The sequence below is a fragment of the Erigeron canadensis genome, chromosome 1 (assembly GCF_010389155.1).
Source record: "Erigeron canadensis isolate Cc75 chromosome 1, C_canadensis_v1, whole genome shotgun sequence".
Taxonomy (NCBI): Eukaryota; Viridiplantae; Streptophyta; class Magnoliopsida; order Asterales; family Asteraceae; genus Erigeron; species Erigeron canadensis.
Genome location: NC_057761.1, coordinates 59,817,326 through 59,832,427, shown reverse-complemented (window position 1 = coordinate 59,832,427; position 15,102 = coordinate 59,817,326). Strand labels below are relative to the sequence as shown.

Below are 15,102 nucleotides of genomic sequence, written 5' to 3'. Positions count from 1 at the left end.
TGTTTATGTATTGGATTTTGTATGGTATAGAGATATAGGTATACATGGATATATGAGTGATTGCAATGTATGTTGATTTTTGAGTGTGTGTTGTTTGATAGATGCTAATGTGTGAGATAAAAATTGGAGAGTGTAATAAAAATATGTTGTCTACTTGAGGTACCAAAAGTGAAAAAATGACAACTTCAGGTATCAAAAGTGTAATTTTCTCAAAAAAAGAGGGGTCAAAAGACTAAAATACCCCTCAAGTGTTTATCAGGTGAGGGCGTTAACGGCAAAAATTAACGTCGTATGAACGTGTACTAAAACCGAAAAAAACACAAAACTTCAGATATGAAAGCTGAATTTTTTCGAGTTAAAGACTAAAAGTGCAAAAGCTGCTGAGGTACCAAAAATATAACTCTCAATAAATAAAGAAGCAACAGAAAATAAAGATAAAAAAAATAGTAATGCAAGACTGAAAAGAAGTAAACTAGAAATTAATAAGACAACATATTAAATGCTTGATTTCTAATCCAACCTTCTTCATCAATGTACGACAAGCTTGTTAACCTTCCTATCTCTTCCTTGCTCAACCTCCTTTCCCACCCTACTCTTCCCGACGTATTCGATCCTCCACCACGACATTCATCCTCGGCAAACACCAAATCGTTCCTGTCCATCAAATAAAATAAAAAAAGTTATTATGTATACCATTATAAGTGTCTATTATCTTTATTTTGGTTTGTTCCATTTTAACCATCTACTTTCAAATATAATTTGATGAATTCCAATAACACTACTCTTAATCATTAGACACAACATATGATTTTAGTTTTTAAAAGCAACTTAATTTGAACACTTTTAAGAATAAAAATGTCATTTTTTCAACTTATAAAAGAAGCAATAATATGATCTTTGAAAAAATAAAAACGTAAGGTTAGTCAAATGTAGACTGTTAAAATGAGACGCAAAAGGTTTGATAAAAAATGACCCGAAAAGAGAAGCTGGAGATCATACATTGTGTTAGTGACAAAGGTGCCATAATGCCATCCTTCAGGCACAACAATGTTTGATAGGGAGGAATTATAAAACAGAACCCGAGCATAGCCACGCCACGGTCTTCCCAAATACGCCGTTCCATTTCCGATCACATTACAATCTTTGAACACAAACCCGTTAGGTTCACTAGCACCGCTTCTTGATTGGGCCGTGATGAACCCGGGTTGACCATTTAAAAATCCTGCTATCACCGATACAGTACACCTCTACAAAATATCAAACATAACTATTTAATTAATTATGTTATGTTTAAAAGATGACATTTGTTTTTTTCTTAATGGAAGATAATATATGTTTGTGAATATGCATATTAATATTAAGTATAGTTTAATTACCTCATATATAGATTGACCGGAACCCATGATGAAATCAACTGCACCCCTTATGGAGCACAGCTTAAAGTAATGTCTACCGGCAACATCCCACAACGTATCTTGAACCCCCATGAAACCAACACGGTAAAAGGCTACTTTGTCGCCGGATATCTTTGCAGCCAGAGCCGGCATTATGCGGTTTTTGTTGGTTGACAACGGGTAGTTGTAAGAATTCTGATATCATAATAAAAACAAAAATTAAGTTAATCACGATGTCTCTTATTTACGAATGAATTTTAATAATAGAGGTCAGGTCTATATATGTGTGTGTGTACTTACAATGAAAGTCATGCTTTTGACAACCACGTCATCAGCTTCAGAAGTAAAGGTTGCATCGGTTTCGATTGAGGAATTGGAGCCCCAAACAACGTACGTTTTCCTTTTTCCATCTCCTTTTAGATATATCATTGTTTTATCATACCTTATTTTCACTTGTTCACTACGTACCCAAAAAAAAAAAAAAAAACAATTTGTTAAAAACTACTCGTATAAGCTGGCCGGGTCATCTTCCATTTAAAAAAAATCATAATAATAAACTAACCATATATGTACACTCCTAAATTAAAAGAAGAAGATGCTGGAATTAAAACGCGGCATGGTCGATTTGCTATATTTTGTGATTGTTAAAAATGCCCAAAAGAACAAGAAGAATATTATAAAAATATAATAAAACAGAATTTATTTGGTGATGAATTAGTTTGTAATAAAGAAAGCAAGGAAAATGGACACTAGTCAATTGACCAAGTCTTTTAAAAAAAACAATTATAGTCGAAAATTACTGCTATACATATTTTCTTTCTAACAAAAAGTGAAGGAGTTAAAAGTAACCTAAAACTCTATCTATCTATGTTTAATTTTCATCAGAAGGCCGGTTTCGTAACAGACATGCTGATTTGATATATACAATTAATTATTTGTTTAAAATGGGATAACTTCAATTCTGAACATTTATCTATTAACTATACCATACGTAGGGTTTTTCTTAAGGATGACGGCACATGTTTTACAAGTTCATAAAAAAAAAAAAAGTAAATAATAATAAATAAAAGAAGTAAAATATGTACAAAAGTTGGAGAGAAGAATTACTTGTAAGTGCCAGCCTTAACGCGAATACAAATCCATTGCATGTTATTAGAAGGAACGGCATCAATGGCTGACTGAATGCTTGTGTAGTTTCCCGATTGATCAACAACGATCGTTTGATACGATGCCCCACCACCGCCACTCCAAGACTTCAATTTTTGATCGCCGCCGCCACCACTACCACCATCTTCTGTTGATGATGTACTACCCAAGAAGAACAAAAAGAAAACAAGGACTAATGTTTCAAGAATAGCCATGTTCATGGGATGTACTTAGAAAGTGTGTCCAAGATTTATTTGGACATAAAAAGAACAAGATGATAATGATGAATGTGAATTGTGTGTATGATTGGAAATCACGAAGGTTTTATAAATGTTAAGTGAATAATCAACGATTAATTTCTGGTTTTGAATTGATTTTATGGAGAACTTTGGCAGATGAAAATATTTTAATTCCTTATTAGTAGATATTAGCCTTATTTAAATTGTTGTTACTGGTTTAATTAAACACAATATCTTTTTGTATCATGAGTAAAATACTTGTTATATTTAGCGTATGAATATCAACTAGCTAGGAAAAAGGCTCGTGGACAATTTTGTTTGTGCATTGGGCTTTTCAAATATCTCATTTTTCATTTTATGGGCTTTTTTTTTCGCCCAAACAATGTATTTGGGACTAATGTACTACATTATACGCTATTCAATTAAAAGAATGAAGTTTCGTTTGTATTTTTTATTTTATTTGCGAGTTATCTCAAAGAAACATGATATAGTGTCAAGTCTCCAAGTAACATTCACTTGTCTACCCGTATAGGTATCTAGGATCCATTATGTTCTTCTAAGAATACGTATTTTTGATAATTTAATCCATTATTAAAAATTTAAATCCAAGAACCTACTTAGAAAAAGGGAAAAACCGAAAATCACAACACTCTCATTTACATGTATAAAACCTATAGATGTGAAAGTATCACTTAATCATCTTTTTAGAGAATCGTTCAAAATAAAAATGAAAAAGAAATGCTCCCACCTTTTCTTTTATCTAATAGTCACTTATTATTATTGATCGATCTCATTTACAAACAAAATGCACCATATGCAAGCCAAATTTCTGAAATGCCCTTAAATAAATAATAACTTAATAAAAGATATATAGAAGAAAGATGGACCATGAAAGATTAATCGTAATAATCGGCCCTGCCAACCCACAAACCCTTTTTCCTTTCTTGTCTTGAATTAAACAAATTAATCTGTTCAATATGCTTTCTAAAACTATATTTCTCAAAATTTATCCAAGTGACCCGCTATAAACAACATGAGATACGAATCTACCAGCTCATCCATAAACCGACTTGAATTGCCACCTATGCTATAATGACATCCTGCTAGGGTTTCATCCGTCGGAAAATACGTGAAAACAATGGGATTCTTTTGTAAAACGAATGGAAAAATGATACATTCATATCGTGACACTTGTGATATTTGGGGTATCGGGCGCGGCAACAGGATAAAATTTATGAAATCTCATGTTCTTAAATGCAGCAACATTCGCTTGACCCAGGTCCTCTCAAGCTCTATTACGTTTTTCTCTTGTATACTAAATTTCAGCTTAAAAACTAAAAGCAACCTGATAAGTTGAAAGAGATGAAATGGGCAGCTTAGGTGAGTAGAAACCTATCAAATATGGTCCTAGTAGAATATAAGGGAGTCAATCTTCCACCTTGTTCATCCAACAACCATTACTTTCGTGCTCTAACTAAACAGTCGTTTCTTAACCATACTTAATGCTCTTAACATATAAAGATTGTTTAGATATGAACTGTAATATTAGTTAAAATATAGCTGGAGCTAGAAATAATTGAGTAGTCCTAATTGATTAAGGTTAAAATATAAAGTTCAACCAGAAAATTAATCGAAATTGAAACTGTATAGTAAAGCAAAGTTATAAGTTAGATTTGAAAAACGAATAACTGGATCTCATATTTACTTTACTTTAAAATGAGTCAAGAATAACACTCATTTTTATAATCCTAAATATTTTTTAATCATCTTTACACCTATATAATAGAGTCTAGAATAATAGAACTATTAATTAGGCTCAATGGACCAAACCAAGTAAATCTGTGTTTTTATATAGTTTTACATTATTATTTGTTATATTGGCTTTATTGTTGCACTGATTGTTCCCAACATGTCTATTAACATTTCTACCATCCGTGCACGCATCAAGTAGTGTAAAAACAAAGTATGGTCAGTTTGAGATCCAAGTTCAGTTTCATACTAAAAACTATCTTAGTTCCGCAAATAGTTCAGCCGATAAATTCCTTTCATATAAATACACGGTAGATGATAAACTAAACAAACAAACAATCAAATCTAGTTGTCATCCGACCTTAAAATCATACTAGTCTTAACACAAGATTGTAGCCTACAGACCAGACAGACAGAAAATAGGTAAGCTTCCAATCCGGTGTCGCCTCACAGGATGCAAGCGTGTAGAATCAGACCAGATCAGCGCATGCATCAATCACAATGACAAATAAACCAACTTAACTCGACTCGGCTTAATCAAGAGCTGTATTCAAAGGGCTGGGGTGGTTGAGGCTCATCATCCACAGCCATAGCTGCAGTAGACCCGGGTTGTGCAGCTGTGGTTGCACCTGCAGCGGTGGATGCGGTTGATGTGGGCGCATCTGTTAGGGCCAAAACTTCTGGTTCAGTTGGGCGAAGGTCTTTTAATAGGACAAAACCAGACGCAGCTGCTTTCACTGGAGCATATCTACTGTCTTCCATGAATTTAATATACTTCTCCTGAGCAGGAACCACTCTTGCAGGATTTGTTAAAATCTGGAAAGTTGGTTCAGGTTCAGCTTTCTTTTCCTTCTCTCCAGCAGGACTATCCACCTGTCAGATGCATAAAAAGCAAAAACAATAGTAAGAATTGTAGCCAAGTACCATTTTTCATACATTCAGATGCAAACAAACTAATAGCTTTTAATCCTGCAGAGTCGAATAATTGTGTTGCATCTCAAAAAAGTCATATCCATGAAACGGATTCAAGGATAAATGGTAGAGGTTAAAAGTCACACTACCACCTCTAAAAGTGGTGAATTTGAAATCTACTTAAAAAAAAAAAAAAAAAGGGACCAATAAGAGATACCTGCATCGAATCTGCATCCTTCTCAGCAGAAGCTTTTCCCTTGCCAGAACCAGAGGCAGCAGCTGTGTCACCACCAGGTAACTTCTCGGCATTAGCTTTTTCCGCTTCCTTCTTGCTAGCTCTAGCTTTAGCTCTTGCTGATGTGGACAAAACAGCGGTTGGAAGTTTCACAGCTGATGTGGCTGTCGGTACGGTTGTAGGACGAGGGTACTCAAACAAGGAAGGTTTTGCATTCGACAAGAACTCAAATCTAGGCACTTTCAGGTCATAATTGAGCCCAATTAAAGCTGTGGGGGAAAAAGCAAGGCTAATAAAGTATATCAGTGGATACCAGTACCAAAACTGGCTAAAAACAGCAAGCCCAATTACAGCAGTCATCTTGTCATGTTTTGTCTTCGAAAGCAGCCTAATAGTAACATTTCTTCCACCAGCATCTAAGATTCCAGACGCTAAAATTGCACCCATCTTAGACATGGTATCTTCATGTTTATCCAATATTATTTTCTCCAATTGGCGCCTGTTAGAAGTTAAAAGCACATGAAGAAAGTAGAGAGAATAGCAAAAGCAAGATAAATATAATATGAATGGCAACTTTTACTAATCTGATACAGATCGTCAAATTGGTTCAAACAGATAAACTAGAACAAATGGATAGGAAAATAACCTGAACGCCCCTACACGGGAGTCACTCGCTTCACTTATTTGGATCAGGACCATAGCCATTGAGATTAGAGCACCTTGACGCACAAAGTCAGTTACATCAGATGTCAGAGGTTCCAACAAAGATATGGCCTCACTTAATCCCGTACCCGCACAAGATATCCCCACAGCCATAGCTGCCCCATAGCGCACATGCGGGTTATAAGACTCGGACAGCAAGGAGACCATACGAGGCATCTGCAGTAAAGAACAACACATGAGTTAGATGAATAAATATGTAGCATAGAAAATGAGTCAAATGGTTCACAAAGGACAAGTCATGGAAAGTGCAACTTTAAGGCATAAAAACGTCATTTTATTTATAAATGGTTACAGGAACACTACAAACCTTGTAATCAAGTTAGACACTGAAGAATTATTAAAATTTAATTTTTCCACAAGCGTTAAGAGTAGGGTCAATCCTGCTACCAAAACTTACCCATTTTCACATAAACCCGCCCACATTTTGCCACCTCTACTGTAGATGCAAACAACATGCACCAAAACAAATGACAATGACAAGAGACTGAAGAGCAATCCAATTAGAAATTATCAAATTCATAATACTGATGGACTGATGCGGACTTAGGTTTATAGAAATAGTATTCACCTGTTCGGGCTCAGAGTACATGACAAATCCAAGGGCTAAAACAGCAGTCCTCCTGACATCATCACTCACATCTGATACAGCAGAGTGAAGTAATTTACCAATTGCCTTGTTATTTGCTGTCCCACTGTACGCTAATCCTAATGCATACATGCCACCATAACGTAGTATGGGATCTTGATCCCGGGTCATTTGTTCAATTAAGGTATCTGCTTCTTCTTCTCTCCCGTACACTGTGAGAGCAATACCTAATGATAACCCCCTGCGCATCAAGATTTAATTTAAAATGTAAATGCTAGCAATTCCCACGCATTTATGTATAACTAAGTTCATCTTGATAGTGCTTTAAATAAATTTAATCTCAGATGTGGATTATCATTGTAGAAAAAAGCTTCTTCCATATTAATTAGCACGTAGAGTTTTTCAAACTGTTTCTAAATAACTCTGTGGACCAACCACTCCATCCTGTTTTGACCAACACAAGACAACCGACACGTTTTACCTTATAATCTTCTCATGTTGTGTCTCATGAGCATACACCAGCATCTCTGCTGCCTTCTCACTTGCAGTTCCAACCATCAGCAGACCCATACTAATACCTGCGCCTTCACCCGCCACAGCACTATCAGTGTAAAGAACGCTCTTTATCTCATCATAAATCTCTTCATCAGCAGTCCCAAGAGCCGACAGACCAAGACCTAAGCAAGCACCGTGTTGAACAACCTGCAACAAACAGTATACAAGTCAATATAACTATAATCCCTATAAATTCACACTATTTTGGTTAAAAAAAATCACCTCAACATTAGTACTGCGTAGGCTATCCCTCAGAAACTGTTTGATGCCTTCTCCATGATTTGCATGAATCAAACCCAGGGCATAGAGGGCACCACCTTCAGAATAGGGACTACCCCCACCACCAGACCCAATCTGAGGAAGATAAGGAGCCATCAGTGATCTTCCTTGCTGCAGATGGCCTCGGTGAATAACACCAAGCCCGGCTGTTGCACTGAATTTCGCCCAGTTAGTGGCCCTGCTCAGCCAGTCCTGAAATCATACATGAGAAAGGTTTAGAATCACCAACAAAGTGTTGATAGCAGTTTATAATAGGAGTGAAATTAAAAAGATGTCTACCAAATTCTCTCTTAAAAATGTATCAACTGTAGTTCCAGCATGCATAAGTGCATTCGCATATATCGTAGCACTGTGACAAACGCTGTTCCTCATCTCAATCGATTGCTTTATAGTCTTCAGAATAAGTAGATCAGACCTATTTAAAGATAGGGACATTAATAATCTTTTCCATAATTAACAACACCAAAATCTAAACTAGAAAAAAAAAAAAAGGTGACTCGGACAATGTTTTATAAGGAATAACCAGGTATAATCACAAAAACTTAACTTTAAATTAATCAGGTTGAAAGTCACCCAAAGTGTATCTTGACGGATAAAAACTCTTAAATCACTATAACCATAGAACTATGACTACATGACACACAAATTATATACAAAAAGAACAAGTGTTTCAAGTAAATTTATCTGATACGACCCACCTCAACTCATAACCCAACCTGCCAAAATAGATCTAAACAACACTACTAGAAGAAAAAAGTTCCTCACTTGTTATGACTGTAGAGAAACTGAAGAGTCAACTGTATTGAAGTTTCCCCGGTCAAAATCCCTTTCATTTTGGCCAGCCTCTCAGCATAGGTCACTTCAGCAGGGTCAGATTCTGGCACACGAACGGTAGATGTTTGGGTTTCATCAGCCATCTGAGTGTCCTCTGACCCTGATGGATTTCCACTTTGAGCAGTATCAGTCTCTGTGGCTACTGGCAGTTCGGGTTTCAACTTGGGACTTGAGAGTCTATCTCTCACACTCAAAAGAAACGCTTGATGCTCATTTTCGATGAGATCAAAAGCAATTTGAAAAGCCATAGACGCATCATCCTTGTTATCAGATCGCAAAAGTTTCTCCAATACGCTTGCAACACCCTCAGGTTGATCGAGAAACATTAGGCATTGACATATATTTAGGTAATCTGGAGACGCCAAATCTTGGTATACTTTGACCAGAAGAAGAAGAACCTACAGACGATCCAATTGCATTAATAAAGTACATGAAAGCTGGAATGAATGTGCTATACATATAAAATAATATTGGTATGATTGAAAAGAAAAGTGAACCATGACACTAGCTGGAGAGGGTACAACAAGAGAACAGAAGAAATTCTTATGTGTTATAATATTATTACCTCACGGCGATATTCTCTTCGATTGACAAAAGCATGAGAGACATTCATGCAATATGACAAAGTTCCATGAACATTATCACTGTTCGTGATTGCTTCCTTAAGTTTATCCAACCTTCGACATTCAATTGCCATTCCTATCGCTTGTTGATACTTTCCATCATTTATGCACCTTGAGAAGATATACAGAGAGAATATATGTTAGACTTATAAGGGCCCAGGCCAGATGTTAATGAGAAGATATACAGAGAGAATATATGTTAGACTTATAAGGGCCCAGGCCAGATGTTAATTATAATTTGGTGATAAGATGCAACTATTTCCCACATATAGGTCATAAGAGAATAGCCTAATACTTATGAGATTGAGATCAACTAGTTTGTCTTGTAATGAATTACTATAATTCAACTATTTGCTCAGGACTTGTCAGAATAGGGAAGCCAGAACTAAATAAAGAATAATAGCAGACATACTTATCAAGCATTCTCTCAACAATAGCTTCTAGCCTAGGGTCCACATCTGAAGTTTCTTCCTTCGACTCTGCTGCCTTCATCCTCAAAGTTGCATACTCATCAATAGCTTTGGCTGGTGTAAAATACATCATGTGAAAAGAGATTACAAATCCACACCAAACATAGTTTTGTACGCAAACATTTTAATGTAAAACTAATACCAAGTCAAAGTGTTCAAGAGCATTTTGTAATGCATTTGTGAGTCAAAACTTACCTAGAAGAGTATGAACATAATCTGAATCCTCGGAAACATCAAATAAACTGCCAGCTCCAAGGGCATATGATAAAGAGTCATTGAGCTCTCCCAAGTAATAGAATACCTAGACAATAGAAGGCAGAAGCCGCTTTGATAAATACTATAAACACTAAAAAGCATATCCTGTAAACTCTATAATGTACATAAGATCTTCTAGTAACGCACATAAATTTGAGAAAGACACCAATGAAGTATATGAAATAGAGTTAATTGTGATAACTTGCACATAAAAAAAAACGTCATTAATTTCTCTTGAAAAATGATCTTAATTCATGTTATATAAATATAGTAGGGGTTCATAACTACAGTTATCAATTATATGAGCTAAGTGTTCTATTAATTGGACTTTTAAATCGAGTCCCTTTGACGAATTAGACGCAACATTGTCCCAGAGAACAATCTTGACCGGGCAACTTGATATTATAAATCGTACAAGTTGTGTTGGTCCAATGAGACAAAAAGCTCTTCATATTTGTTGGTGTGATTCAGCTCATTATCTATAGAGCCTTATCGTTTAAAGCTAACTATACACCATTTCTTTATCTCTTAAAATATTTTGTACGTGTATGCTATAGAGATACAATCAGCAAACACCCACATCATTGTTCAACAGACAGGGCAAACACACAACATGTGTTTGTAAAAAAAAAAAGTTCAAAAATAATATAGCAGCATAAACAAGAAACAGATCCAACCTTTGAAACAAGTAAGGCTGCCAACTGTCTTTGAGCAAACTCTTCGTCCTCGTATAAACTCTCTCTGGGAAGGAGAAAAAAAGGTCAAATTAGTCAACGAAATAAAATATTTTTTTAAAAAAAAAAAAAACAATAATTAATAGATTAACATGGAATGAAGTTCAACTAATTATCTTGAGGCTACCAAATGTTCAAACCCAATGTCCTATAACTCTAAGTGTACACAATTCTATTGATTTCTCACAGCAAGTTACTTTTCGTCAGCGTCATCTATTACACTAGAACTTTTTATCACACGCTCGGCACCGCCAACCAATCAATCATACCCTAATAAGTAGTTATAACAACAGCATCAAGTACTTTTAGTAGGATTCCAAGCCTTATACCAGCACACCCGCAATATACACAAGCGTCAAATTCTACGGAAACCTTATATAAGAGGTTGTCCATTAGATAAGAAACATAAAACATTGTACATCTATCTGTCAATTAAAGCCCTAATAATCATAATACATATATATATATATATATATATTACAGATTTTAAAATATAATATATATACACAAAATCAACAACATCTCAAGATCACATAACATTAGAATTATCATAATAATAAAACAAAACCCTAAAAACAGAATAATAGATACAAAGACTCAGACATTTGAACTCTAAAAGTATATATGAATAATAAATAAATAAAAAAGAGAGGGGGGGGGGGTTACATCATAGGGACGCTGGTAGAAATCTCGGGCCAGAAGTAATCAACGTAAGTGTTGAGATTAGACAGAGCGTGAAGTTTAAGAGACGGATGCGGTTCATTTAGCATCGCCAAGAGACCACCGGCCGAGCTCACCATTGCAGTCGCCATTCTTCCGATAATGATTTAGGGTTTTGTTAGGATCTGAGTTTTTATTGATGAAAGTTTTTGATTTCTTTGAGAAGGGGCAACCTGCTGCTACTGATCTATGTAATCGTATGCTCCTGACTTTTGTTACTTTCGATCCTTGACTTTTTCTTTTTTGCTATTTTTAGCCCTTTTATGTTTACAGTATATATTTTTACTAACTAAAAATAAATATTTTAAAATCATATTTGGTGTGTAAGGTGGTCCAATCAGGTAAAAAGATACAATACCTAAAGATGTTTTAATTTATAAAAGTTGTGTTTGTAATAATTTATTTGTAAAAAGTTTATAAACATGTAAAATTACTCTTAGTAAAATTATGGAAATGTTTATTTTTGTTTAGAGTTAATGACATAAATTGTCCTTTTGGTTTACCTAAATAGTCATGTTTCGTCTTCTATAACCGAAAACCTTAAGGATAGTCCTTTATAGAAAGTTAAGAATCACGTTTGGTCCTTTAACTATTTGACCGTCACTTTCTCTCTGTTAAACCCCCCACGTGACACTTACGTGAGGGGTACTCCAATAATTTGTCACCCCTTGAGCACGTTTCCCTTTTTTTTTTTATTTACATATATATATTATAACCTATTTAAAGACTAAAAGTATATATAAATAATAATAAAAAAAGAAGGGGGATCACATCAAAGGGGCTGGTAAAGATCTCGGGCCAGAAGTAATCAACAAAAGTGTTGAGATTAGACAGAGCGTGAAGTTTAATAGATGGATGTGGTTCATTTAGCATCGGCCAAAAGACCACCGGCCGAGCTCACCATCGCAGTCGTCATCGTTTCCCTTTTCTGATAATGATTTAGGGTTTTGTTGAATGTGAGTTTTTATGATGGAAGTTTGTGTTTTTTTTATTTTTTTGGGAAGTGTGGCTTATGTAATATAAAAAGGTTGGAACTTTTTGGATTTTGATAGCTTACTTTGAAAGCTGCATATCATTTCGATACATCATCTTCTTCTGCATATATTACATATGGATGAAAGTTTGTGTTTTTTTAATTTATTTGACAAGGGACCTGCTGCTACTGAGTATTAATTTAGTAATCGCATGCTCCTGACTTTTGTTACTTTCGACCCTTAATCTTTTCCTTTTTGATGTTTTTAGCCCCTTTATGTGTACAATATATTTTTACCTCTCTCTCTATCCTCTCCCTCTCCCTAACGGTAACAATTTTCCAGATCTAAGATCCGAATCTGTGATCCGGATAGTAGGATCGAGTTTGAGATTGAGAGTTTGATATCAAGATCCGGTTAAGACTTCCACTACGGTGGATCTAACCCTATTTTTTACTTTTGGGCCGGAGGTCCCTTCCACTCCGGTGGATCTGGAAGCAGTCTCTCTACCTTTGAGTAGGGATAAGGTCTGTCTACATCATACCTCCCCCATACCCCGACTTTTGTCGGGATTGGGTATGGTTATCGTTGTCGTTGTCGTCAACTAAAATAAATATGTTACAAACTAATTTTTATACTATTGTGAAGTGGTCCAATCTTGAAAATAGATCAAATACATTAAAATGATTTAATTATTGGAAGTGTCCGTAATAACCTGTTTGCAAAAAGTTTATAAACATATAATTACTTAATAAAATTATGAAAGTGTATTTTTTATTTTACTATGTATTACTATTTTAAGATTGATTATTCTATTTATTTATTATAAACTTTCAAAAAACAATTGAATATATGTTGTCTCATGAGCAATAATAACTAGCACTTTGTTTTTGTTGGAACTTCGTATTTTAATACATGTATTTGATCTTAGATGAACGAACTCATACATAGAGTATTTGATATACTTTGAAGATGAACGAACTATAGCTAATAGCGTTTTATAAACTTTCAAAAAAACAATTGAATATATGTTGTCTCATGATCAATAATAACTAACACTTTGTTTTTGTTGGAACTTCATATTTGAATACATGTATTTGATCTTTGATAAACGAAATCATACATAGAGTATTTGATATACTTTGAAGATGAACGAACTATAGCTAAGAGCGTTTGTAATGGTACACACCACCATACCAAATAGTGTGACACATCAACACCACACAATACCATCAACACATCTGTAACAATAACCATACAATAACCACCAACCAATCTATTAATGAAATCAAAAATAATTATAAAAAAGAAGATAAAAAAGAGGAATGACACAACATATATCCAAGGTTGATTTCTCCACATTGAACATTCAACACCAAAAGGGCATTGATGTTGTAATGGTCTCCACATGGTATGGTCAAAGTCCTTTCTCCATGTCGTTCCCACCACGTACCATTACAATTGATCTAAGATTGAATGGTTAGCGTGTTACACATTGTAGTCTAGATGTTGGGTTTAAATCTCATCCATGTTATTTTTTCTCTTTAGGTTTTTTTTTATTGTTTTTTTCTTTGGTTGCTTAATTTGCATTTTTGTGTTTTATTCTTCTGTTTTGTTTTTCTTTTTATTTTGATTCTTGGGATCTTTTAACAAAATATATATATACACACACATCTAATATGACTTGATTGTTTTGCACGAAATAAAATCCTTATTTTTTTATAAACTTTAAAGCAAACATATATAAAATTGTATATAATGTGCTTTTTGAATATCAAGACGGTATATGAGATTTGATTATTCTCATCCAATTATTTTTTTTAACATGTGTGATTATAGTAATGTCTTAAATAAAAAACAAATGTCTGAGTTAACTCACAGTAAAAGTAACTAGTGAACAATCAAAACTAGATATATACCCGGTCGTTGACCGGGTTATTAACAACAAATATACATCTATATCTATATGTCTATATATATATATATATATATATATATTCTTACAAGTACTCGAAACATGTTCATCTCTATATATATAAAGATACAACAAGTTAATAAAAATGCAAATATCTAACGTTTATTAGTAAGACGTAATATAAACATTGCAAACCTAAACATAAGGTAGTATCACTTTTGTTAACTCATTATATATATTATTTATAAAGTTAAACATGTTATATATATAATATTTATTGTTTGTAACCCGATCAACGATCCGGTATAGATTTACTTCATTTGTGGGAAAGTTTATTTGTTGTGTACATTTAGCATATGCACGGGTCAAACCCTAACGCGACCCATGCAGACCGTGACCTGACAAAGCAACAAAACGAACCCGTGACCCGGTTCTTTAAGTGTCGAACGATTCAATTGGGTAAGGTTTGATCGGGTTCAATTCAATTCTCGGGTTTAAGAGACTTTTGTTCTTCATTTTCATAAACCGTTCCGGCCTGACTAAAACCCGACAGAGCAACACAATCAAACCCGTGAGCCGGCTCATTAACCTATCGGGCGGGTCGATTTGTGTCGGGTTTGGGTAGTATTGGGCCGAGTCGTGAATTTTCGGGTCATATGCTCATCCGGGATGTACACTAATTTATTAGCTATATCTTTAGATTTTTTAGAATAATCTTTTAAAGATGTAGATATTGAATACATTTTTCAAAGCTAAGAGGCA

The 15,102-nt window shown here is 34.6% G+C and overlaps 2 protein-coding genes across 2 annotated transcripts; both read right to left on the bottom strand.

Moving 5' to 3' along the window:
* Positions 1–479: 479 nt before the first annotated feature.
* On the bottom strand, positions 480–2,755 carry LOC122596442 (probable pectinesterase 29). The gene is made up of 5 exons (XM_043769022.1): positions 2,502–2,755; positions 1,695–1,854; positions 1,377–1,589; positions 1,000–1,247; positions 480–654 (listed from the first exon to the last, which is right to left on the bottom strand). The coding sequence occupies exons 1-5, from the start codon at positions 2,753–2,755 to the stop codon at positions 480–482; spliced, it is 1,050 nt and encodes a 349-aa protein (XP_043624957.1).
* A 1,997-nt stretch (positions 2,756–4,752) lies between these two features.
* On the bottom strand, positions 4,753–11,622 carry LOC122603270 (26S proteasome non-ATPase regulatory subunit 1 homolog A-like). Its single transcript, XM_043775941.1, has 13 exons — positions 11,401–11,622; positions 10,678–10,741; positions 9,941–10,046; positions 9,688–9,799; positions 9,218–9,386; positions 8,584–9,050; positions 8,098–8,233; positions 7,762–8,010; positions 7,466–7,686; positions 6,967–7,225; positions 6,322–6,554; positions 5,658–6,174; positions 4,753–5,401 (listed from the first exon to the last, which is right to left on the bottom strand). The coding sequence occupies exons 1-13, from the start codon at positions 11,544–11,546 to the stop codon at positions 5,066–5,068; spliced, it is 3,015 nt and encodes a 1,004-aa protein (XP_043631876.1). The 5' UTR covers positions 11,547–11,622; the 3' UTR covers positions 4,753–5,065.
* Positions 11,623–15,102: the final 3,480 nt, after the last annotated feature.